This window comes from Astatotilapia calliptera, chromosome 4 (genome assembly GCF_964374335.1).
Source record: "Astatotilapia calliptera chromosome 4, fAstCal68.1, whole genome shotgun sequence".
Lineage (NCBI taxonomy): Eukaryota > Metazoa > Chordata > Actinopteri > Cichliformes > Cichlidae > Astatotilapia > Astatotilapia calliptera.
In genome coordinates, this window is record NC_137425.1 from 32,580,229 (window position 1) to 32,606,960 (window position 26,732).

Genomic DNA, 26,732 nt, shown 5'->3' on the forward strand with positions numbered 1-26,732 from the left:
AGTGTTCTACAAGGTTTACAGGACTATACGGCCTTTATCCAGACAATCTGGAACAGGATGCACACAGCAAATCCCTGGCCTGTCATGACTGCCCTTTACCATTAGGCCCAATATGCGCACTAGAACCTAAACATGTGGAAGAACTTTATGCTCAGTGTTGAGGTCAGATTTAGCCTAAGGCAGTTCTCAGCGCAGAAGATGTGGAGATGGCAGCACCAATAGGGTAACGGCTTTTGGTGGAGGCTACATGATGGTGTGGCAGAGCATCTCCCTCATTAGAAAGACAGACTTTATTGTGGGCAATCTCAATGCACAGAGATATTAAGATGAGATTCTGCAACCAGTGGCATATTAACACAGTTCGCAACCAAACTCTGATCTCCAAGATAATAATGCTTGCTCCTGAAGCCCCTGTTTGTTAAATGAATAAATTGTTAAATAGCCAGTATGTCTTGTTTCTTCAGACTTAAATCATCTAATCCAGTAAACAAAAAACAAACAAGTCAGTAGCAGAATAACCTGTCTGGCACCGAAAGAAAAGATTTGACAAGTTTTTCATGGGCGCAACCCACATAATCAACTCTGCTGCTCAACCCACAAATGCATTTTCGTTACAAATGTGGCAGCAAGTAAGTGTTAAAACAGGCTTTCCAACAGTATAAGCCTTACTGCCAAGAAGCAGTGTTACAACAACACCAAATACAAATATGCTTTGTTTGAGTGACATACACTGGAATAAGGCTCGCTTGGGTAAAGGTATGGGCAAACTGTCATACAGTGTACACATTTTATTTCAGTCTAAATGCATTTTTTGGATCCAAAATAACCAGTATTAGTTTTGGTCATGAAAAATAGGAAACCAAATTGGTTTCCTATTTTTATAGAACTGTTTTATCCACTTTTTTCCTCCAAATACATTGGCCCATATCAAAATTCCAAAACTTATAGTTATCTGGGCACATGAGCAAGTCAGCCTATCCTATTTCAAGGAATTTCACCCAAGTCCATCAGAAAGCTAGCACAAAGAGGCAACCACACACTCTCACAGTCGCATTCAATTAATATTCATTAACAACACTAACAAACATGTCTTTGTAATGTGGGAGGAAAAACCTGTTGGAAGCCAAACTGGCACGGAGAACATGTATACTCAGGCTGGCTAGCAGATTCAAACCGAGGACTTTCTTGCTGTTGCTGCTGTTCTGTTTGTTTGTATTATTGTAGGGTCTTAACCTTACAATATAAAGTGCCTCGAGGCAACTGTTGTTGTGATTTGCTCCTTGCAAAATCGTGAGCTGTTAACCACAAGCAGTTAGTTACTATAGAAATACGCAGATACATGTAGCTTTGATTATTAGGCATTATCTGTAGCACCCATTTGTTTACATTATGTTATTACTGAGAGACATAAATTGCACTTATAGTATGTTCCTTCCTGTTTGTCCTTGCTTATAGGGGATGGTGTGATAGTTCTGTCTATAATATTACTGGATTTGTGCTTATAATATAAAGTACCAACAGATGACTGTTTTGTAAACTGGTGCCATATAAATGAAATTGAATTGGCTTAAACAAATTGATGGGCTCAAATGGTAAATGGCCTGTATTTGTATAGCGCTTTTACTAGTCTCCCCTAGGGACCCCAAAGCGCTTTACACACCCAGTCATCCACCCATTCACACACAGGTGGAGGCAGCTACAGTTGTAGCCACAGCTGCCCTGGGGCAGACTGACAGAAGCGAGGCTGCCATATCGCGCCATCGGCCCCTCTGGCCAACACCAGTAGGCGGTAGGTGAAGTGTCTTGCCCAAGGACACAACGACCGAGACTCCGGGGCTCGAACCGGCAACCTTCCTGTTGGCGAACTCCCAACTCTTGAGCCACGATCGCCCCCCCCAAATGGGTCAACTGACTCTTCAGCAAGTGCATTCTTCAGAAAAGAACATCCCTCTGTTATTATTTGGTTTGTCGTGTATTTTATTTTTGTTGTAACATAAAAGGCAATATCTCAAAATGGACACAGACGGAATAAAGATGGTGGCTTTAGTATCAGATTTCAAAATCACATATTTTTCCAAGGTCAGCACACACATTACACCTCGAGGCAGGGAAAGGAAAGTAATGTCAGCTTCCAGTCTGTCAAGAAGCTGTCATAAACCTTTCTTCTGCTGCGGATTTTTTCAACTTGGCTTGCATCAGGTTATGCCGTCACCTCTTCTCACCTCATCTCACCCTTTCAGCCCTCCTGCAAATGTTAAAGAATTTTTTTAACTGCCACCTCGGCTAACCCTCCAAACACACTGCGCAAATAAGATGTTCATTTTCTCCAAGTGAGTGAACATGCTTGTAAAACTCATTCATGACAAAAAAAAAGAGTCATAACTTGGCATGGTTGTCTTTGGTTGCATGAATATAAGCTGAAGATTATTTGTTAAAACTGTAACCTGTCAGGCAAAAACCCACAATGGAGTACCAGTCACAGGTCGCTACAAGTCTCTGTTTGCCCTTACTGTCTGTCTCCCTGTGATGTTCAGGTACATTCCTACCTGACACCTGGAAGCCGAGGGCTCAGCACAGGAAGGTAAGCACCTCAGCAAACATGGAAGGTGTTTTAATGGATTTATGGTTTAGGGTCCACACCCTGCACACTTATGGATTCAGGGGAACGTGTCAAGAAAATGTAGACATCTAAGTATAGTTCTCACATTTTCCTCTGCCTTAGCAAGGTATGAGATTTCTTAGATAAAATCTTGAAAACAAACGTTATTGGCCAAAGGAATGCCTGATCCAAGTTTTTGAGCTTTCAGTGTTGCTTTACAGCACTTCAGGCGTCATTTATTATGTTTACATGAAGATGTGATAAAATGCATGAAATTTGAATGGTTCACATTAGAGAACAAACAGCAAGTACAGAAGGGCAGATTAGCGGTTTTTGAGCATTGAGAATAACCAAAAACTGCTGACACGAGCCTGTGACTTAGTGTCCAGGATTAGCATCCACATAGCAATGACATACAACATACTCGTTGGGATGTGTTAAACATGGCATAATTATGGAAGAGCGTTTCTGCCACACACGAAAAAAAAGTATCCATAACTCAAAATTTCGAGTTAGCGCTTCCAATCAGTGAATGAGATCATTTCCTTGTTACCCGGAAGCTGAAGCCCTCAGCTACAAATGCTACAGCTAAGCTACCAGTATCACAGCCAGTCATGAATGCACAGATTGCTGAGTATTTTCAGTGAGGCTTCACAAATGATGAAATCCTTGTGTTATTAGCTGAATCACATGGCGTTACTATCAGCCACGTACTCTCGAAAGCGTCAGTTTGTTGCAGTCTGGTTTTGAGTGTGCATTCCTCTGCACCATATCCTTCCGGGTAACAAGAAAATGACGTCATTTACGTAGATTACAGATTGGCAGCGCTAACTCGAAATTTCGAGTTATGGATCGGGTTTTTTTGTGGCAGAAACGGGCTTCCATACTTAAAAGCACATGCACACACACACAAAACTGTAAGCCCACAGATATATTCAGTGTGTTACTTCAGTCAGCACTTTTTGTATTTGGTTAGGTTGGCCTGTATGCAGAATCAGAATCAGAAAGGTTTTATTGCCAAATGTTGAGCAGGTTTACAACATCAGGAAATTGCTGCGGTGCTTCAGTGCAAACATACTGTCATAAATTACACTAAAATAGACATAAAAATAAGAATAAGAATTAAAAGTGCTAAGTGGATAGATATATACATGATATATACATGAGTGCAGGTGGTGATCAGTGCCAAACACGGAATGATGCAGTGAACGCAGTGTAGGGTCATGTGTTAGTGGTGGGAACAGTCATACGGTTATTGTTCATGTGTCCGACAGCAGAGGGGAAGAAACTGTTCTTATGGTGAGAGGTTCTGGTGCGAATGGACCGGAGCCTCCTGCCTGAGGGGAGCAGGTCAAACAGACTGTGTCCAGGGTGAGAAGGGTCAGCTGTGATCCGAGCTGCACGCCCCAGTGTCCTGGAGGTGTACAGGTCCTGCAGAGATGGGAGTCTGCAGCCAATCACCTTCTCAGCAGAGCGCACAACACGCTGCAGTCTCTGTTTGTCCCTGATAGTGGCTCCAGCGTACCACACGGTGATGGAGGAGGTGAGGATGGACTCGATGATTGCGGTGTAGAATTGCATCATCGTCCGTGTTGGCAGGTTGAATTTCTTCAGCTGCCTCAGGAAGTACATCCTCTGCTGGGCTTTCTTAATGACGGAGGTGATGGTGGGCTCCCACTTCAGGTCCTGATGAATGCACTTGGTGCTAGTGATAAATCAGAGTCAGAATACTTTATTAATCCATCCATTTGCTTCCGCTTATCCTTTTCAGGGTCGCGGGGGGCGCTGGAGCCTATCCCAGCTGTCATAGGGTGAGAGGCGGGGTACGCCCTGGACAGGTCGCCAGTCTTGCTTTAATACTTTATCAATCCCAGAGGAAATTATGTAGTCACAGTTGCTCCTAATGTATATGTTGAGGCTTTATGTATACTGAGCTGTTTTAGACTATAAGAATAGTTCTAACATTTTCCTCCATGTGACTTTAGAAGTAGTAAAATCTAAGCATTTGGTAACCAGGAAGGAGTGCAGAAATATGAAGATGCCAATGCTGAGCACAACAGAATGCAAGACAGGCATCATAAAATCTAGAAATGCATTTGAACTAATGGTGTTGAACAATGGAGGAAGATTATTTTATTTCGTGGGAGGTTACATTGCTCTGCATAACTTTCCTTGCCATTCCTTTTAATGTCGTGGTATTTCAGACAAAGACACAATGTCATGTTTTCACTCTTCCTAGTAACATTGTTTGAAAGCATGCAAGTCTGTGTTCTTCTTCCTTGTCACACCCTCTTTTTGTTAGCTAACCCATGGGTTTGGTTGGTTAAGTGTAGCTTGTTTGTCACAGACACACACACACACTAACTCTGCCACACAAACATTTCTCCTCCCCTTTTCAAGTGTGTGCCACATGAAAGCGGCGTACACCCGTCTCTCTCAGTGTCAGCGGTGTGTTATTAGCATCCAGAGACTCCAGAGTGTCTGCTGCGCTGTCACCTCCCACAGCCTCCTTTACACGCACCCTGCCTGTTTGTGTGTGTAAAATATATAGATGGGCGCAACCTGGATCTGCTGTCTGACTCACTCCGAGAGGCACACCAAGAGCGCACCGTCAGCACTACGCCTTTGTGTGTTTGGTGTATTCACGCGTAAACACGGGTAGAAATGAAAACACCAGCAGCAGATTGAAATACACAAAATAGTACATTTTATTTTCGGTTTGCTTTTTCAACTTTACAGAAAAAAAAGCTCCAAAGGCACAAACTGTTGTGCTACTTCATATCTACACTTGACACTATAAATAAAAAACCTGAGCACAGCACACTTCTGAAAGATTATAAACAGCTTGTTTTTAAAAATATTTTAGCACCAACTTGCTAGGAAGTGAAAGGCCAGGGGATTTTGTTTTGCTTTGTTTTTTAAAATAAAAAAAGTATTACTGAGCTAGCGAAAACACCAAAAGGCTTTAAAAGTGTGAGGAAATAACTAAAGTGATATAATCAGGGTTATCTCGGTTTAAGATTTAAAGAAAGGCCGGGCTATGATGTTTAAAAGATGTGGGAATTTATACTACAATGTGGTGAATTACGGCACTTGTAGGTTGTATTTTAAGCATTAGCATTTTTACAGCTTGGCTCAGGCTCAGCTGCCCTTAAACTTTTTGTAGCTGCGCACCAAACCTCTGTTGGAGGCATTTATTATTAAAAAAAAAGATTAACTGAATAATATGTCTGTCTTTGGATATGCAACGCATATTCTGTGACCGGGAGTGGAGGATTCCAGCAGAGGAGTCAAACTCCGCTCAAGTATGTGTGTTCACTGTGTAGCAACAGTTAGCAGCTAGTTAGCTTAGCCTATCTTAACTTAGATTAGTTCTACTTATATGCTCTTATAAACTTTTTAAAACCCTACACTGCAACTTACGCCATAATCTGATGTGTGCTTCCTTATAAATACAACTATGTTTCGGATCAGCGCCACCTGCACTGACACTTGAGACCAGTATTGCCGATTCCTCCTCTGTGCTTCCAGCTACTTTCTCTTCTGTCTTAATTTTTTAAATTGACTCATCTTTTATCCCATGTATGATTTGCAAACAAGTCCACGTCTCCTATGCAAACTACAGGCAGCTGTGGCACTCTGCTTTTGATTGGAGCAATTACAAAGTGGTTTTTGATGCAACACCCCCTTTGTGACCAATTTCACCCGTTGGCTGCAAGCAACCTCCAGGACTCATTCGCCAACCAGATGGGGATTATATATTTTTCACAACCAATATGGCAGACTGCATCATGCCATGCACTGAAATTATGGGGTGGATTGAATATGAGCCACTTTTTAAAAGAGCATCTTTAAGTGTTTTTAAAACATATTTCAGCTAGTTTAGCTTTGTTTCTAACTAACTATATTGGCTAGAAGCAGCTATTCTGGCTTTTAGCCACTAGCCCCCAGAGGTGAGTTTAATACACTGCTCATACTCATGTTCAGATGCTGACTTTGTAGCTACAACCAGCAGCTGGTTAACCTGCCTAACCCTTGGTGTAAATACTGGAACAAGAGGTGCGGCTCTATCTGAAGGGGGGGGGGATCACTTTTAGTCTAAGCCAAACCTCTAAACTGAGAGCACAAGCTTTGCTCTTCACTTCCACACAAACCAAAACCACCTGTTTGCTTGTGTTGCTAAGTCCGCTTTGTTGTTCCACAGAGGAAAACAAGTTTCATTCCAGCAAATGTGAAATTACATGCTGGTAATTATTCTCCTCTGTTTCGCTGTTGCGTTGATATGTTATGCGTGTAATGGTCATCAAGCTGTCATATTCTTATTCTATATCAATTCCAAGCCCTGCGCTGAAATAGTGTGGCAGGCTTTCTTTTGATGGGCGACTTTCAGTAGTATTACCAGTTTTAGTGGAATAAGTCTGTCTAACTCCCCCTTACAGAAAGAAGAAACGTGTGAGGGAAATACTGAGCATTTCTATATTTTTCTGCATAAATATATTCAGAATTCAAATATTTATAAACAAAACATGAACTGTTATCAGTGATATTGAATATAAATGTCAGTCTCTGCACTAAAAAACCCATTTGAATCACCCCGGTCTCCCACAGTGTTGTGAGTTCACCTTGTGGGCGGTGGAGGGTAAATGAGGCCGACACTTGTTTTCAATCCACATTTGCAGCCTGTGTGACAACATGTGTTTCGGGTTTTTGCAGTTATGACTCGGATTTGATGATCACTGTCAGGTGTTTCTGCACACAGCACAGCTCAGAATCATCCAAAAAAAAAAAAAAGCCCCAGGTGAAGCCCAGGACTCCAGTCGAAATGTTGTCCATTTTTCTACATCAGTAGACGGCTCCCATACTCTGTGTGGCCGACGGAGCAGTTGGTGGTGCGTGGTGCACTTGGCCTGACTGTGAGAGACCTAAGTGTGCACCCTGCTGTTGGTACCAGTTCTGGTGTGTGTACTCCCCCATATAGGCAGGTGGAGAATCCACCGGAGGCTGATAGGGAACCTGCCCCCTACTGGTAGGATCCAGCATTGCACTATTTTTGACGCTACCGTTGCTGACGTTTGGGTTGTTGCCGCTCCCGCTGCTGTGGTTGCTGCTGTTATTGTTACCATTGCTACTGTTGTTGTTTTCCCACACAGCTGGGGATGGAGGAGAGTTGCAGGCCATGGAGTCGCTGGCGTCTGGACTGTGTTCAAGAGGAATATCACCGAGCGGAAACTCTCCGTTCTTGTAGAGCTTCTTAAACTTGGAGCGACGGTTCTGGAACCAGATTTTGACCTGAGAGGAAGAAGATAAAATGTTGAAGCAACTTAAATATTAGGATTTGTTTTTTGGCCACTAGTGTGTGACATATTGTAAATATATAGTTCGAACATAGTTTGTAACTATAAAGTCTGAAATAGTAAAATATCCTTATTTGGCTTCTTGTTTGGAATTTCACTAGGATTGATACCATAAAGGTGTCACCTTGGTTTGGATTTTTTCCATCTTAGAATTTCGTATATTTTTGCCTTCACATGCAAAATAATCTATTTTATGCTTTTTTAAAAAAGCATCAAAATAACTACGACAGAAACAGAGCTATTGAAGTTTGCCTCAATAGCCGTTTTTGTGTTTGCTGTAGCGGGGAGGTTCAACTTTTGATGTTGAAACTTGTATTTCCGATCGACTAGCAGTGAATGTTTGCAGACAAGTCGGCATCTTCCACAAGAACTACAGGCGACTGTGGTAATCTGCTCATGACCAAGGCAATCACAAAGTGGTTTTAAGTGCATGCACCTTGTGACAGTTGTGGAATATACATTGTTCCTCCATGACCGGTTTCCACGTGACTACTGGAAAACTTATGTGAGAAATTTCTATTCATATTTTTCAAAACCAGCTGCCTATATTACGCATAATTGACTGGTAAGATTAGTCAGAGATATGGGTGCATTATAATGTTAATCTAAGCCACAAGCAGAATGGGGAGAGTTTGAAGATAAACTTATTCTTCCTTCAACTTTCTATGCTAACTCTATAGCTAAAGCCAGCACCTAGTTAGCTTACCGTCAGTTTTTAATGTACCTATTTTCTTCTTTCTTTTTAACACTGTTTTGCTAATCAAGTAGAATTTCTCTGCATAAATGTGAGTTTTCTCAGGCTTTCTAGCCAAAACATGCAGTAAAAAGCTTAAATAATCTAATTTCAGGCAATTTGTCTTAATTGTATGAATTACAGACAAGTTTAGCAGCTAGCTAGTAAACGCTATGTAGCATTTAGCTGCCGAGGAGGCAAAAACTGAGTTATATCCATTATGTGGCCAAGACAAAGTATTCCAAGTCTATTATAATGTTTGTTATATTTCATTAACCAGTATTTTAAAGAAATACAGATTTATATAATTTTTTTGAAAACTCACTGCCTTACTTAAATGTCTGTATCATTGCCTTAATCTCATCTCAAAGTCATTTCTAAAACGCACCTATTCAACAGCTGTTACCAAATAAATCTTGATGCAGCTAATTTTTAAACAATAAATAAGCTTTAAAAAAAGAATGAGGCATATTAATTCTTGTTTAATGTGGACTTTAAAGAGATTGTTAACCCTATTATTCTTTTATTTGTCAGTGAATGCTTCAAATCATATTTCATGCTTTTTCAAGCTGAAGGGAACTGTGCTCATGTCTGTGTTTGCTTAAAGCTTGGGAATGTTACCCGAGCATGACGCAGTGCAATGATTTACAACAGCTGTGATAAAACAACTCACACCTCAAGTTTTGTCTTTTATCACTCAAGCACAGATAATACGTCTGCTAGTAAATCATCAGGGCACGGAGATTACGACAGCAAAAACCAGACTGACACACTGCAACAACTCGCAGCGCTGCCTACAGTCAAGGTCAGACGTTCAGTGTAGTGTATTTGTGTTCTCCTCTATTTTCATCTGGGGGAGTTTTAAAGCGTGATTTTTTCATACATTTCACATTTTTATTTCGGAGTGATTCCAGTTCAGTTTTTTGTAAATTTTATATATTGTAGCATCTTTATCTTCAAGTTTTGAGACCTCTGAAACTTTAGAGTACACCTCAAACACCTCAGCTTTCTGCGCTGTGAATCTTTGCATTCAGCTGACATCGCTGCTAAAAAGCCAGCATCACTGTCCATTCAGCTGCTTTCATTTCTCACGTCTCTGATAGTTCCACTGCTTTAGGGCCTTTTCAGTTTAGACCCTGGCTTACATATAAAATGACCTTAGGAAGCCAAATTTGAATGTGAAATACTATCAGCGCATCCATTTCACAGGACACTTCACATCCTTTCCGTGCTTCCACTTGGCCAGTACTTCCGATGCTTTTAAATTCTGCAAGTCATGACTGAACTGCAAAGTTATCACCCATAAAGTCTCACCTGCGTCTGTGTGAGGCCCAGCTGTGCAGCCAGCTCGGCCCGCTCTGGCAGGGCCAGATACTGGGCTGTCTGGAATCTCCTCTGCAGAACTGCCAGCTGGTAGCTGGAGTAGATGGTCCGGGGCTTGCGTACCTTCTTGGGCTTCCCGTTGACCAGCCTAACTTCCACGTCTGGTTCTTCTTTCACTGCAGTGGCGGCGAGGGAAAACAAAAAAGAAGTAAAAATACTGCAATATTTTAACTGACGTATTACCCTTTCACGCCTACGTTTCTCATACAATGAACTAAACTTGCATTGTTTTACTACAGGGCAGTTGGTGCAGAGAAGTTTTAGCACAAAAATAGCCAGAGCCACTGCAAACCCCGAAATTTCAAAGAAATTCCGCCAGCACTCTGAGCTTATAATTTTGGTCTGAGTGTCTCCCACAGCTGGGGAGGGAGACAGAGATTTATAGGTGCTTTTCATGTAGCCTGGAGGCCTGGCTGTATACAACGCCGCTCATTTGTCCTGTTGTTATTCTTGTATCCTTTTTTGGGGGTCTTTCTTTAAATATACAACCCCTCGTTGTTTGTATTGGAAGAACGCTTTGGGCGGCTCTGGTCCAGGACATAGTGTGAGTTATTTAGTAATAAGAAAGTCAGCAAATTGATCTTCGGCTCCTCCGGTCTGCAGTGTTCGACAAGTGAGTAGTAATAATCAATGCTAAATGAATCCCCATTGCATCATCAGTGTGTGTGATTTGTACAGGTGCATTGAATAAAGCAGCTTTTTAACAATAGTAAAGTACTGCATGCATGCCTGAATCTGAAAGGCAACTATTTACAAAGCAGTCTATATTGACAGTTTTTTTACAAGCTATTTTAATTATAATAGGCTTAAAAACATCATTTTGAAATTGCTTTTCACGTGTAAGAGTTCCAAAAGAGACTCATTACATTCCACTCCAGTGTTTTTCTTGCAGGCTTTGTAGCCAAAGTGGGAGTTATTCTATGCTAAACTTTTATATTCTATATTAAACCCACACACTGTGGTTGTTTAAAAAGTCATGTGCTAGACTCCGTACTTTTGAAAGAGAATTTAAAGGATTTATAAAGGAGAATAAAATGTATTTAAAGAACCAGTTTATACTAAAAGGTCTACATTTCTGGGCTGTGTTCAAATTCATTAATCGTTTGGTTACGGATGATAGGGTTTACATATTTGCACCTTTGTTTGTTTATTTATTTTTCTGGGCGTGGCGACAGGCTTTGCGTGATAAGGAACCATGCACGTTGAATGATTCAAAGGCCAAGGCTGACTGACAAGTCGTGACACCTGATGTACGTGGCTGTGGGCCAAAGTCCCCCGGGGCCGTTTCCAGGAGTGAACTCCCAACTGGAATGCCAAAAACAGTACACCAGTCTGTCAAGCTTGTTTTTTCCCTGTAGTTTGCGCCGGCACACCTTCCAAGCTCTAAAAAGGAGCCCAAAGAGAAATCTTTCTTGTTTGTTTGTTTTGCACTCAAAGGGAAGTTACAGAGAACTCCCTTTATGGTTGTTGTTGAAAATGTTGACGTTGCTGTGCTATAATACCGACAAGGGATCAGCACGTTGAGCCCACTGTGAACCGGTTGCGTGTTAACAAATGAGTCGTTCGCTGCTGATACCGGTGAGGTTGAAAAGTCACTGATTAGAGCTGGAACGTGGCTCCCATCCAAAGGCCTTCGGCCTGCTCGTCATTTCCCTATCAAAATACGATCTGAATCAGGTTCAAAGCAGTGATGATAAACAGGAGCGTTTTGCACCGAGGCTCTGCTCGCAGTGACTGAAGCTCACCGGTGATGATCCCCGTTTCTTCGAGGAATATATACCCATCACGTCATCCTGCCTCATAGAAACTACACTGATGCTTTAATTGTTTGTGATATCCCAGACAAGCTTCCCATTGATATGTTTATCGACGTTAAAGCTTAGATTTTTATAGACTTGTCTTTCCTTTTTTTTTAAAACGTTTGGGACTTTTAAAACAAGGTAACACAAACTGTAGCACTCCATCAGCTGCATATGAACATGGCTGTTTTGTTTTGTTTTTTTTACTTTGTAGAGTTGAAGAACAGCTACTCTTCATAATATCTTTGTGAGTCTTCTTTCTTTCTTTACACAGACACGTTACAAGGTTATTTCTCAACAAAGTGATAGCCAGCGCCTCTCCCCGGAGCCCAGCACCATTGTGTGTGGGATTTTGCTCCTGCCTAATCATTTTCTCGTGATGAACAATAGAAAGTTATTTGAGAATCCGTTGAATGCTTCCACATATCTATGAAATGTGATGTGTGGAAAGTTGGACGCAGTGGAAAAATGAAAAACAAAAATAACTTTCTTTTTTTTCTCGTGCGTAAAACTCATGCGCAATTATTGGGTTCATGTGGCGAGACATGAGCTCTTGCCATACATCAGCCTCAGGTGGTCAGTGTGGCTTTGACAAAGATGGAGAGCAGCTTACGCAACAGTGCTTATCACATTTATGCTCATATTTTTTTTAAAATTTTCCGTTACGGGTGAACTTACCGCTGTCCTGCAGACTTGGCTGAACCTCCCTGTTGAATGCTCCGTGCTCCCTGTATGCTGCATGGGGGTAAGGGTACTCTGCCTTCCCAACGGGGTAGGCACCGCCGGGACCCATTCCGTTGAGGCTGTAGTGGTGGTATGCGTACGGGTTCATGTGCTGAGCGGAGTACGGCTGCTGTGCCGGGTAGAAATCCTGCGAGCCGTGGAGCGCGCTCTGACCGCTATAGAAGCCCATATCTGTGGAGGAGGACTCCGGCATGGTCGGGGAATCCTTGGAAGCCGAGATGGAACCACCGGCCACGGGGATGGAGGGCTTCTTCTCCTCGAAGACAGGTGAGGACTGCCCGTTCATTTTCAGGCGTTTATCTCGCTGTTGTCGTCTCAGATCGGGTTTGCTCTGAGCTCCGAAGCAGCACTGTTTGGAAACTCCTCACACAGTCTGAAGCTTGCGTTCCCAAACTCCCTTGACGCAGCAGCCAGGCTGTCCACCGTGGCGGCGCCCAACCCAACTAGAGCCCCTAATTACAGGGCGCGCCGAACTGAGCCAAGCCGAGCAGGACAGAGAGGAGTGGATGTCTCCTTCTCATTGGCTCGCCTGCTCGTTCCCTGCCTCTGCCCTGAGGCCAAGACAGCGCTGTCGCCTGTCTGGCTCCCTTCTTTTCCCCACATAAACCTCCAGTAAGCCTCTCCTAGGGCCTTCACCAGAGCGCGTAAATAGCTGGCAGGACTTACTCAAAAGTCCTTATTTTATCTACCTCGAAATATATTCAAGTTAACATAGAGAACCGTGAGCAGAGCAGATAAAATATGTAGCTACTAACCAAACTATGCGTAATGGTGTTGCGATAAGGAGTGTTAACGCATTAACGTAATAGTGCTGCCTCCCATTTAAATGCAAATAGAGCCAGGTGCTGTTTAAGAACACGTTGGGAGTTATTTACAGTTAATCAAGGCTCGTCGTTTTCTTCTTTTACATGTGTCAATGTGGGGCCCCGGGCTTCTGCTCTGCCTGGGATGGGGGGAGAGAAACGGCCAGCAACAAACCTACTATAAGTTTTGAGTGCATGTGACATTCCCGAGAGACAATACAGGAGGATAATGGTAAAGCTTCCTTGCAGTACCTCAGTTTGAAGTGAAACAGTACAAAGTGCTATAGTTTGCAGTAACAGAGGGAGCTTGTTAAAAACTGAATGCTAATTTGGCTTTTTGCATACACAAATTACCATCTCCCTCACAGGCTCTTTGATCGAATAACACTGAATCTCACCACCAGGCGTCGCTGTTGAGACTACAGGGGTTTTTAATGAAAACGCTTTCACAACCGGCCTGATGTAATAGAACTGTTCTTACCAATAACCGCAGGATTTGTTCACAAGTTTAACACTTTTAACTGTGAAGCTCCCTCTTTTAGGAACACATGTAAACCACATACTTGTTTCTTTTTAGCTAACTATGTTAGCAAGTTAGTCTTTACTTTTAGCTAACTATCGCCTTTAGAATGCATGTTTGCCAACCTGAAACTGTTACTGTATCTATTCGTATGTTTCTTGGTTAACCATTCTTTGCTTTAAAGAAAACATCTTAACCATTTACTGGTTTTCCTTAGTAACAGAAATATACTTGAGCTTGCACCGAGTTTTCTCTAACTGCTCATAAACACATTCAACCTGAATTGAAGCTACTGTAGCCATTTCCATATTCATTGCTATTAATGTATCAGCTACCTTTAGCTAATTATACATTTCTTTATTGGAATTAGTAAAAGCAGATTTTGTAACCACTGCCTTTGATTGTATAGCCTTCTTCACATGCTAGCTTTTACATGGCTCACCCAGAAGATGCTCAGCAGACTCCCCTTATAATTAACTGAACAACTGTGTTCTTATCAATATCATTGGTTGACAGTTAGTTTACTACAGGCAAGTAAACAAGTTAAATGTCATTTTCAACATACTACCAAAGTTGCTGGAACAATAAAGAGTGAATGGGTGATTATTCCCAGTGTTGTAAAAGCACACTGCTTGCAGGTTTGACTTTTTTATTAGCATTTTTCTTTCTCTATGTCATATATGGTAAACCTTTGAGTCCTTGCAAAATTAAGTTCCCAGAAATGTACAGCTTTATTTTCTTCAGCAAAGCCTGCCCTTTTCTGCACAACCGACTCATCATATCTCAGAACACAGAGTTCACCATCAAGTCATATCTTAAGCCTCAAAAGCTCTTCATGTGACTGACCGAGCTCTCAGTGGCAAGGTATACTCTGTTCTTATGGATTATAAAAAAAGGGGAACAGTGTGAATACATCATCAGGCCTGGGATGAACAGAGGCGCTTGGCAATGTTATATACAAACAGGAGGTGGGAGTGCAGAGGGGAGGAGAGAGGAGGGGGTATTGGAGACCCCAGCATGGTGTGATGACTGTTCTCCCCTTTTCCTGTGGCATGGTCCCAAGTGGACAGAAGAGCAATTCCCTGTATGGTCCACAAATCCCAGAATGCCTTGTGAGTGAGCGAATGAGCACACTTAGGGTGAAAACGTTAAAGGGAGAGGGTGGCAAAAGTTGTGGTAAGGAAAGAAGGGCTGTTTGATGTCCTGTGGACAACACGGGGTCCATTTTTCACAACAACAGATAAAATTCAAATGTTCGGTTTCAGGGTTGGCTGGAAAATTAAACAGAGCAGGTAGAATTCAGATCTACCTACCAACCAACCCACCTTCACCCTTTTTTACACTCTGAGAACAGATCAAACATTTGTGTGTGTGTGTGTGCGTGTGTGTCTGTTTATAATACATTTATGTATAAGTGCTGTATATGTATTCTTTACTGGTATTTTACAAGATTCCCTGATGGCCAGCGCAGAGAGAAACAGGAACCAAAATAAAAACTAAACAATAGGGAAAAGGAAAAGAGGCTCATCCAATTTTACATACAGTAAAAATCAGTGGTGGGAGAAAAGAAGAAAGGCGCAGTGCCTGGATTTGTCCATAGGGAGGAGCACTTTGTGTCTGATCAACCCCAATTAGATTGGAAGGAAGAGACAGTGACAGGAGGGGCGGGAGAGCAGAGGGCTGAGGGAGGACCAGGAGGAGCGGGCAGTCCACCCTGTCAGTTTGCTGTTCTGTTGGGTCATCTTCAGTGGGGCAGCTGGTTGTTTTGCTTGCTGGGTTGTTGAGTGTTTTGTGATCTCCTCATCCTTCTCCCCTCGTCCCTCCCGGGTTGAAGTGAAGCAATCGACAAAGGTCAGACTGGCCCACGTCACTCCAGACAGGAGGACAGATGGTGTCACTCTGAGAAGAACCATAAAGACAAACAAGACAGAAAAAATGATCAACAGACACCAGGATGAGGTTAGTTTATGTTTGCCTTACAGGCAGCAGGACACACCACACTCGGGACCAGGCTAGCTGCTTCTGATTTACAGAGCAGACAGAAACCGCTCTTCTTTTTTCTGTGCTACGTGCTGAACATTGGATTGGGCACGTCGGGTGATGGAGGGATCAGACAGCTACCTACAAGGATTGAGGACGGACACACGCTTTTTAACCTGTCACCTACATACTATTGTGCCAATGATAAAGTCATTTATAAAACCTCTGGACCTGTTACAGCAGGAGTTGTGCTCAACCTGTCACACACATGACCCAGTACACAAAAACTCAGCTAAAGATACAGAACCAGAATCCTGGCTGCACAAACACACACAAAAAAACACAATCAAGAACAAGCAGACCTTCAAATATTTTGTAATCTTAACTTCATTGTGTGCAAAAAATCTCTCAAAAATATGTCTGAAAATATCATTTGAACAGCTTCTGATGAATAAACTGCAAATAAACCCAGGTCCTTGTTCAGCAAACCTGTACGCCATGAGGAGGAAACCCTGGCTCAGCGCAGCCACACCACCGTGTACCTTCTTCATATATCTCCCTCCAGGAATTTGCTGACATTTGTTATTCTTTATGAGTGCAAGGATCATTATTCTTCATACTGAGACAGTGATTTTTATTCTCTCTGTGATAAATTAAAAAACTGCAGTGAAAAAGTAGCCGGTAATACACATGAGGAATCAACACAACAATAGTTGTAGTCTGCATCGCTGTGTGATTTCACAATGAGGCAAAACTTTATTTATATAGCACCAAATCACAACAACAGTAGTCTCAAGGTGCTTGAGGTAGAGATTTTCTGCTGAAGCATAAATCTGCAGTTAGTGACACTGGTGACTTTTGCTTTTTCAGCAGTTTTTAATGACAAGTTTAAAAATTTACAATCGTTCTATAAGTGTGTATTTACGTGTTTGTATTATTACTGAACTACAATAACTCAAAGAATGGACTATTTTGACATCGTCGTGTACAAAGTGTTTTGAAATGCAAAAATGAAACCTGGTTTTTTGTTCATTTTAGGAAACATAAAAAAAGGAAATCATCAAAAAATATTTGACTTTAGCCGTGTTTTCTCCTGCTGCGTCGCATATCAGTCTGTATTGACTGAAAAACCCGCAAAACATTAATTAATTATTCAATCAATTTTCATCAGCTACCAGAATAATTGATGAAATCATTAAATCCTGGAGAACTATTCACTCAAACGATTCCCAATCTTACCTGTCAAAACACATTTTAAAACCTTTAAATCTCATCTCGTCGTCCATCAGTCCAAAACTCCAAAGAGGCTCAGTTTACAGCGATGAGATGGAGGTGAAGCAGTAAACACTCACACTAAACCGCTAACTACAGGACCTTCAACTCGCTGTGAGTCAATAATGATCATGCTGAAGGCAAACACCACACCCAGACTCACAGTTAGCAGGTGAATACGAGTTATGTGACAGAAAGAGACGGCAGCGGCATCTAACTGAACCCCTGGTTCTGATCTTTAATTCAGTAACAAACAGGCTGACGGAGGTTTTCTATACCTTACAGTAAACAGGTCAGAGTCACCACAAATAAGCTCCGAGGTTTCATTTTTACAGGATTGGTCTTGGCCTCCTTTAAATCTGCAGAGCCAGACACACATTTTACTGATTCATGGATTCAAAATATTTAGAAATTAAAATAAAATTCATACTTTGGAGAGTAACTCACTTTATTGTGTAGTTACTTCATCACTGCTCAAGACTGCTGGAATGAAGTAAAAGCATCTTTCTACAGTGCATGTGAAGGATCTCAATCAGACTCACCTTATGTAAGCTTCTTGGCTTTGTTGTAGAGAGAGTCCACCACTTTGCTCATGTTCTGAATGGTCTCTAGTGCCGCCTCGTACGTCTTATCCACCACCGGCTCATCAAACACAATCAGGACGCCTTCACCTTGGTCCAAAATACCTGTGGAGTAGGAAGGAGTGAAAGCAGGAAAGAGCCACAAAACATCATTATTTAAAGAGGAAAACACTCGTACACAGTGACGTATAGAAGACCTGCATCAGGACTGGGACTGTGAGTGAACGTTATAAACCATACTGCACAATTAAATTCTATTTTTAAAAAAGACCTTTGATCAGGGACAATTAATGTTTGAACATAAATAGACAGCCGTCAGCTGATCGGAATATTTGCGGGCTTCTTGTTAAACTTTCGTAAAACTGCTTTAGTTGTTATATATATGCAAACACATGCAAAGGTCAACAGTTATTGAGCTACTCTACCTGTAGCTTAAAATATTGTCCCAAGGACTTTGCTTAAGCAAAGAAAACTTAGTGTATCAGATATCCACTTTATATACCTCGCTCAAGAATCAAAGAACACTTGTAGCATCAAGTCAGTTAAACTTGTGGGACATTGATGTGAAGTAGCAGAGTTTCAGCTGATTAACAGCAACAATGAGACAACGTTCAAAACAGGACTGGTTTTACAGCTGGAAGACATTTTATCCTTTCTCATCTTTCACTAGTTTTGCATTTGGCTAAGGTGACCGTCACCACTGGTAGCATGAGGCGATACCTGAACCCTGCACGGGTAGTCCAACTACTCCAGGATGGTAAATGGTAAATGGACTGGTTCTTATATAGCGCTTTTCTTCTCTTCTGAGCACTCAAAGCGCTTTACACAACTTGTGCATTCACCCATTCACACAAGCACATTGTTCTAAGTAGCATTCACCCTCCGATGGATGCGTCGGAGAGAAATTTGGGGTTACTACCTTGCCCAAGGATATTTGGCATGCAGACTAGGGGAAGCCAGGAATCGAACCACCAACCTTCCGATCAGTAGATGACCTGCTCTACTGCCTGAGCTACAGCCACCTCATTGTCAGAAGGTTTGCTGTGTCTCCCAGGACAGTCTCAAGAACATGAGACTGTGGAGGCTGCAGGACACAGACAGTTACTCTGGGAGAGCTGGACAGGGACGTAGAAGATCCTCAACACATCAGCAGGATCAATACCTGCTCCTTTGTGCAAGCAGGAACAGGATGAGCACTGCCAGAGCTTCAAAGTGAACTCCAGCAGCCACAGGTGTGAATTTGTTTGACCAAACAATCAGAAACAGACTTTGTCAGGGTGACCTGAGGGCCCGATATCCTCTAGTTTTCCCTGTGCTCACTGCCCGACACCCTGGACTCCGACTTGCATTTGCTGTAGAACAGCAGAATTGGAAGGTCTGACAATAGCAATCTGTACAGGTGAGAGCAGGTTTACCCTGAACACCTGTGACAGGCGTTAAAGGGTCTGGAGTAGCCATGGAGACGTATCCCGTCTGTAACATCGTTCAGCATGACCAGTTTGGTGGGTCAGTGATGGTCTGGGGAGGCATATCCATGGAGGGACACACATAGTTCTACAGACACCCCGACTGCTGTTAGGCAATAGGATAGAATCCTTGGACCCAGTGTAAGACCCTACTCCCATGCTGGTCCTTGGTTATTGTTGGTGCACGAAAATGCCCAGCCTTATATGGTGAGAGGATGCAGGAAGTTCCTGACAGATAAAGGAATTGATACCACTGACTGGCCTCCATCCTGGCCTGACTTAAATCCAACAGAACACCTCTGGGACATTATGTTCTGGTTACATCTCAGACTGTCCAGGAGCTCAGTGATGCCCTGGTCCAGATCTGGGAGGAGATTCTGCTGGACACCATCCATCATCTACAGTACCATTCTGAGCTACTATTGTGGCATTTTGGCAAAATGGACAAGCCCACTCCATCATTTATTACTTGTGTCTTTGAATTCAGCCCTGTGTAGGTTGATCGTTTTTATTTCCATCAAACCATGTGGCATCCTTTCATTCCTAAGACATTACACCACCCATATCATGTACACAACCCAAGTATTCATTGACAAAAAACGCTCACACGTACCATGAAACTTCGAATCCAAGATCATTTGTGATAATTTCCTCTCCACGTCTCCCTGCAAGACAGACACAGCATGAGTGCAGCGATCACAATATAAACCTTTTGGAAATACTTAAAGCAGGCAACTGGTGCATAATGAAAATGAAATACTAACCAGCAAGAGCAAAACCTTACCTTAGAGAGTTTGATGAGGGAGGAAATGTGTGCTATCTGTCAGAGAAGAGAATACGAGTGCTTTTAAACACTAAGCAGTAATCAGCGCACTACACAGGTAGCTGTTATTCTATATGAGCCATGTTCATATCTGTCAGAAGTGACTGGAGAGGATTACCTGGACCCTGGAGAATGGCTCGATGACCCTGATGAGGTTCTGCTCCAGCAGGTTATCATACAGCTTGGTCAGGTGGGTGCTGATGATGGGATCATCCCGCAGCTCTGCTTTGTACTCTGTTAGTGCCTGGGGAGGGGAAGTAGAGGGCAAATGACAGGAGGGGGTTCAAATATTATTACAACTGAAAATGTAACCCACACAAACCAGTCTACTAACCACAATGTCAAGGAAAAAGTCATCAAACTCTACATACACTCACCTTTTCAAAGTCTGCCAGCGACCGGTTCTTGCTGGCTTGTGCCACACATTTCAGCGAGTCTGTCTGTGGGAGAGAAAGAGAGGGATGGATAACAGTAGAGTCAACATGACCGAACAGCTTTTACTGACAGATACTGGACACAAAACAACCAAGTGTTCACAAATATACAGTAAATCCTGCAGAAAGCCGTCCATTTGGGGTAAAATGGTTACTGTTGCCACGGCCGCCCATTCTCACACAGCATATTATGCAGCTCATGGTGCAAAGTGAAGATCACGTCTCTGCAACTCTACTGGAGGGATGGAACGTCATGCTTCCAAAACACATTCCCTCATTTGCTGTTGTGCAAACGCATCGGTCCAAAACCTCCAACAGGTGTTCAGCTGGGGTGAGATTAAGCAGCAACATGTGGATGCTACAAATACCAGGCTTACTTACATGTGTTTGTGCTACAACCACAAACACGGTTAACTGGGTCACTTCTGGCTCCAAAAGAAAGTAATTCAAAAGCAGACTTAAGCAATGCTAGCCCATCACTAAGGTCGTGTCCAAATTCATGAGGCCTCCTGAGGCCGCATTTGTAGACTGATTACGTCACAGCGACGCGCCGAAGGCTGTCCAAATTCGTAGACTCCTCCGAATGCAGCCGACAAATGCGTCCTCCTTTTCCCCGAATTTGAAGGATGGGTCGGGTGTGTCCTTCGTGGCCTACCATATCCCAGAATTCATAGCGCGGCCCAGCCAAACTCCAGTTTCCAACAATGGCGGCCGCTACTAAGTTTTAAAATTACTCATACTAATCTTTCTGGGTCACAAAATAAACTTTTAACATATTTTCAGGCGAGAAAGTAGTTGTGTAAACATCAAATATCTGCTCGGTTTATCAAGATATCCCATATTTGCAAAAGTGCGTCGACGTTTTAGGAGGCGTCTGCTACCCACCAGCTCGATAGCTAGCCGGGAGCTCGAGGGTCACTGATGCGGCCGAGAACGGCACAACTCCCGGCACATCATTTTCAGATCACCGCGGAGTTTCGCTGCTCGGGTTAAATGTAATATATAAGTCACTTAGACAACCTAAAAATGTTATTGTTGGGCTTTTTTCAGTGTTTTGTTTGTTCGTGAGTAAATCGGTTTGGCTGAGATTAAAGTTATTAGATTAGATTAAATAAAACTTTATTAATCCCCCAGGTGGGTTCCTCCTTGGTTTTTACACAGCTGACTAAACGTCAAACAGAAAACTTATTAAACAGAAGTATGAGACAGTCGAGAATTTACTCCAGTGTACCGTTATATTTTAGACAGCAAGGAGCAGGCGGCGGAGTTTATTAAACTCCACCAAGACAGCGGGGACGCTAATCAGAAGGCTAGACCGTCCAATTTCACGACCGTTTACTTCCGGCCTACCCAACCTTCTGAGGACCCGGCCCATGTAGACCGCGAAGGCCGGGTCCTCAGGAGGATGCAGCCCATGAATTTGGACACGACCTTAGTCCATCTTTATCTGGATTACAGGACCATGCACAGAGCAATCCAAAGCTCCACATCCTTTTTGAAGTCTGGCTAGGATAGAAATAACAGTTCCAGGCAAAGTCTATTGTATTTTAAGTAAAATAAAAAGTTGAAACAAAGAGTGATACCTGTCTGCCGGCATACCGCAGAGCTAGCTTGCCGCTAATGAGGGCCTGGACATCTTCTGGCCTGAGGCAGAGAAGCAGATATGTCAGACACAGCATGGCGACCCCTTTGGAAACAGAGTTTTGTATTTCCAGTAGCTGTATTAACCTCTAAAGGCCCCAGTGATGTAGAGCACTTACGCATTGAGCATGATTTTGCAGAGCAGCATGTATTTGAGGGCTGTGATGGCTCGGGGGCTGTCGATGGAGTCGTAGCCCTCGAAGGCCTCGTAGAAGTAGGAGTAAGCCGTCTTCCAGTCTTTCTCCTCCGCTGCATGAATGATCCCTGGAAACACGTGAGCACATACAAATGTCAAGCTGGCAATGCTGCACAGACGCGCATTTTGATTTGTTTCTTGCTTTTACGAAGGGTACCTGACTGCATGTCTAAAGCTGCTTGTAGTTTGGGCGGGCAGTAGATGGCGTTGGCGGTTGTCCTAGCAGACGTGAGGGCTGCGCGGGCCTTGGGCAGGTTACTGAGGGCGTGGTATGTCTTACTCTCCAGCAGCTGAACCTCCACTAGCAGGGCCTTATCATCCATCTTCTTGAGCTCCTGCAGCAACTGGGAGCCTGGAGAAAGAAGACATGCAGTAGAGTCAGATCTCAGCGTGAGATTCTTCTTCAGACAGGCGGAAAACCTGGAGTCCTTAAATAAGGACTAAAACTGTTTTAAAAAATAGTTTTATAGAACACTAATATGTTTTCTGCAAGTTGTACACACAAGGTTTGTCTTGTCAGGCAAATTAAAAACTGAAATGTGAGGAGATTTTCACCCACCAAGCTGCAGAGCCTCCTGGTAGCACTTTGTGTCGAAGTACAGTGAGATGAGTCGAGCCTGAGGAGAGAGGAGAGGTTATTTCTCCCCCTGAATGTAAACCTGAAAAACTGCTAATTTCTGCTGATAAGAACATCCTGGGATATGTAAAGGGTGATGAGCTGGGTTCCTTTGCTGCTCACAATCCAGATTATTGAGATTTAGTTTGTAGCTCTGCTATATGTTATTATTAGGTTCCCATGGGTAAAAAAATAAAGTGCTGTACAAATTAAGTTATTATTATTACTCTCTGGGTGTCTTCCAATCCTGATCCTGGTCTTCTTCCTGTTAAAAGGGAGTTTTTCCTTCTCACTTTTTCTTTCCCACAAGAAAAGACTAGACTATAATAAAAAAGGGAACTAAACACATCCGCCTGTTCACAGAGCGTTACTGCTCGCCCAAATAAACGTGAAAGGTAAAGACCCGGCCACTGAACAAAGTGATCAGTGCAGTTGAGGCATAACGGCAGCACATCTCACCTCTAGCGCCTGTCTGAGGAAGGTCCTCTTCTCAGCCTTGGCCCACTCTATGCATTCAAGGCAGAGCTCTACCTCCTGACCCGTGGCAGCCTCCATGTCCAGGAACAGGTCCAGCAGGGAGCGGACCAGCCGGGCTGCCTTGGCCTTGGAGATGGAGTTGAGGAAGGGCCGGACATATTTTAGCAGCCCCCCGAGCTCTGAGAAGAGGATAAATAGAAAAAAATTATTTATCTGGGCAAATAAAAACAAACTGCAATTTCAGAAAAAGGCAACTTCAAACTGTTTTCTCAGTAATGGAGGAAAAAGCTAAGTCTGTTACTTTTAGATTTCAATAAAGCCACATGTCTTATGATTCATCTGTAAGTCACAAACCTCAATGTTTTCTGTCTTTGGACTCAACCGACAACTTAAAAGAATGGCCTGTGTCATTCACTGCTGCCAATAAAAATACAAACTCGATCCTTTAAAGTCCTCAGCAGTTGTCAGCATTCAGGTCTTTCAGGTCATTCAACATCGGACACCTACACCCAGGCGACCCAGCAAAGGTTGATCAGACCCCAGCCTGCATCCCAGCAGCAGCCACCCATGGATCAGTCCTCTTTATCCACAGCCACCTTGTGGCCTTCTCTGTGGCTTCACCTACAGACCAGAAGGCGCTCTTCCTAGCCACTCCTGTTAGGCCCAGTTGGTTTAGGACTTTGCAGAGTGAGCACCCTGCAAAGCCTCTGCAGCCCACCTCTCTACTAGCTCCTGGCACGTTTCCTTTCATTTGCCTCTTCCATATGTTCTTCCCTGGATCAGTCATGGCAGATTTCATGGCAAAAATCAGTCACCTTATGTTGACCTCATTGTGAAAACGTCATGGAGTTAATGACAGATGTGAAGGAGATTTTAGGTTCTCCTTAAAGGCTTTAGACAAAGAAAGCCTCACAGGGGACAGTGAATTTTGATGTTGTGGGTCTGAAGTGTTCAAACTACTTTGTCCCAATGTCGAACTACAAAAAGCACAGTTTCAATGCCTATATTATCATAGTCGGTGTTTTATTCTGGTTACACAAACAAGGAAACTCAAACATACCACTTCATTAGCAGTCAAATCAAACAGCTGTATTAAGAAATGCTGCTCACGTAATCTCTTTTCTGCTACCATTAGCCACATGAACTTTTTTCTTATAAAGGCTTTCATTATCTCAGCAGTCAGTTAATTAATGATCACCCTAAAACATGGCAAAAATTTCACTTTTATCGTTTCAAATGAAGTTTCTTTCAGTTGCTGCGTCCACAGCAGGTGGATCTACATCCTTGACGTGATTTTCTTCCCACTTCCTGACACAACCCTCGCAGGTATTTATAACTCCTCCTGGTCTCGAACCCAGGACCTGTCATGTGTTAGATGAATGTAAACATTTACACTACAGAGCCCACCACCATCATATTTAATACAATACCAAACAATTTCATAGCAAGCTGATTTCACGAAGGTTCAGAATTCAGCTGTGGGTGTTCAAGACACAGGCCTGTCAGTATACTAGGAAGTGACAGAACTCATTGACATGATCGTCTTCGTCACTTATATATTATACTTCTGCATCAGATCTACATCACAGCTTACATTAAAATTCAAACCCAATTGTTTCCCGCAGAAGCCTAAATCAAGCTTCAGTAGTGTTGCCTATTTGCTTCCCTGAACAGCGAGTTTTATTAAACCTAGCTGTGACCTGTGTGACACCATTATGTCCAGAGATCTGGCATCTGCCCATGTCAGCCGGGAAGCCTGTAAACATGTTGGTCATTCCAGTCCTGCTCACACTGAGAGGGCAAAAATATAATTTTTCATCCAGTCTCTTTGCCTTTCAGTGGTCCAGTGAATCCATAACTAAAGGGGGTAATGAAGGAAGCAATGAAACACCTTTCCTAACTTCTGGTTCACTTCATTCACTCACTTATGAACCTTTCTTAGCAAACCTGATGATTCAACCAAACCCCTAGACCAGAACAAACTCCTAGGACACACAACAATCGTACTTGATCAGGTTTTTCAGGAGTTTGCTCAAAGGTTTCATCAAGACGCCCAAACAAGAGTTGGTTAAAGTTGGTTTCCTATTGGTCTAGCTGCTCAACATTCACAACGTATGTAAACAAATCATAAACAGTGTGTTAAAAATCAGGACACTGCGTTGTGTTTACCTGCGGCCTGTCCCGTCTTCGCCAGCAGCCCCCCCAGCTCCAGGATGCTCTGTTCTTTGACACGCACCGCCTCCTCATCGCTGTCCTGGATGTCCCGCTTCACTACAACACACATAATGATGATGTCATCTGATCCGTGTTAACGTGAATCACCGCGATATACAAACAGTGAAAATGCAGATGTCCCATTACCACTCCGTCTCTTAACGCTACAAGATATAGCTATCATGAGCGGAATGAGGTGGGTGGCGAGCAGCCAAGAGGCTCCAGAAGCTGCGAAATACCGGAGCTGTCACAGTGAAACAATAAACGGCATTGGCGACTAAACCGCTAAGCCTTTACAAACGACAGAAAGAATCACAACCCCGCACTGACATGCGTTATGATTAAGACGGCGATATTAGGCAACAAACTCATTTTCACTTAAGTTTCTTTGTCGGCCTGTCATCTGACTAGACAAGGGATAGCTGCTAACAACGCTGGCTGCTAGCTAACATTAACTAGCCAGCTGTCACCCAAGTCACTGTCAAATGAATGAGCGGGGTAGCTAACATTAGCTTGTCTAATAAGCTAGCCGGTATATTGCTAGCCGGCTAGCCCGCTGCTGCTGACTCACTGTGCAAAGCAGTCGGCAAAAAGACACGGGCAGCACTGAGCTAGCTAGCTCGCGTTAGCTTAGCCGCTACCTAGCGAGCAAAGAGCAAGCCTGGCTAACTGAGCTGCTCCAGGACTGATGGAGCAAAGTAAAAGGCTCTGTATCTACTCGTGAAATAACTTTCTCTCTAGCGCCACGTTTTGCGGAATATATTTACCTATTGAATGTAAGATATCAATAGAGGCATTCCGGTCTGTTCCAAGAAGAGACTGTGCTCTCTGAAACTCAGCCACTGCCGCGGCTGCCATCTTTCCTCTGCCTGCCTCCGCTCCACTTGGCTGGTGGTTTTCCGGTCAGGTCGTTCACAGGGTTGGAACAATGTCTCCCTCTACAGGTCGCGCCCAGTACTACGCTGGGAAACGGCGCTTGGAAAAGTTTCACGGCATATTAAGCTCTAACAGCAATGCACAGCATTAACTGTCTCATTTGTTAATTATGTTTTAACAATTTTTAACATACATGTTTCCTCCAGTCATTAATGCAGAGC

The 26,732-nt window shown here is 43.1% G+C and overlaps 3 protein-coding genes across 3 annotated transcripts in view; all 3 read right to left on the reverse strand.

Moving 5' to 3' along the window:
- Window positions 1–26,732, reverse strand: part of LOC113021409 (G2/M phase-specific E3 ubiquitin-protein ligase-like) — a 258,658-nt gene that overhangs the window by 179,699 nt on the left and 52,227 nt on the right. The gene's annotated exons all lie outside the window — the stretch shown is intronic.
- LOC113021412 (homeobox protein Dlx3b-like) lies at window positions 5,284–13,255 on the reverse strand. Its single transcript, XM_026166058.2, has 3 exons — window positions 12,547–13,255; window positions 10,001–10,185; window positions 5,284–7,888 (listed from the first exon to the last, which is right to left on the reverse strand). The coding sequence occupies exons 1-3, from the start codon at window positions 12,896–12,898 to the stop codon at window positions 7,442–7,444; spliced, it is 984 nt and encodes a 327-aa protein (XP_026021843.1). The 5' UTR covers window positions 12,899–13,255; the 3' UTR covers window positions 5,284–7,441.
- On the reverse strand, window positions 14,571–26,562 carry LOC113021411 (26S proteasome non-ATPase regulatory subunit 11A). The gene is made up of 13 exons (XM_026166057.2): window positions 26,403–26,562; window positions 25,591–25,692; window positions 23,404–23,600; window positions 22,888–22,945; window positions 22,486–22,680; window positions 22,252–22,396; window positions 22,075–22,135; window positions 20,435–20,497; window positions 20,176–20,301; window positions 20,019–20,054; window positions 19,848–19,899; window positions 17,730–17,873; window positions 14,571–15,834 (listed from the first exon to the last, which is right to left on the reverse strand). The coding sequence occupies exons 1-12, from the start codon at window positions 26,491–26,493 to the stop codon at window positions 17,731–17,733; spliced, it is 1,269 nt and encodes a 422-aa protein (XP_026021842.1). The 5' UTR covers window positions 26,494–26,562; the 3' UTR covers window positions 14,571–15,834; window position 17,730.

Excerpts from the sequence above, each read along its gene's own strand:
- LOC113021412 (XM_026166058.2), bottom strand. The coding sequence starts at position 12,898 with ATGAACGGGCAGTCCTCACCTGTCTTCGAGGAGAAGAAGCCCTCCATC. Across the intron at positions 10,186-12,546 it reads GCCAAGTCTGCAGGACAGCG|TGAAAGAAGAACCAGACGTG; the intron begins GTAAGTTCACCC and ends CCGCCACTGCAG. Across the intron at positions 7,889-10,000 it reads TGGGCCTCACACAGACGCAG|GTCAAAATCTGGTTCCAGAA; the intron begins GTGAGACTTTAT and ends TCTTCCTCTCAG.
- LOC113021411 (XM_026166057.2), bottom strand. The coding sequence starts at position 26,493 with ATGGCAGCCGCGGCAGTGGCTGAGTTTCAGAGAGCACAGTCTCTTCTT. Across the intron at positions 23,601-25,590 it reads GAAGACGGGACAGGCCGCAG|AGCTCGGGGGGCTGCTAAAA; the intron begins GTAAACACAACG and ends TCCTCTTCTCAG. Across the intron at positions 22,136-22,251 it reads TGCAAAATCATGCTCAATGC|GCCAGAAGATGTCCAGGCCC; the intron begins GTAAGTGCTCTA and ends TCTCTGCCTCAG.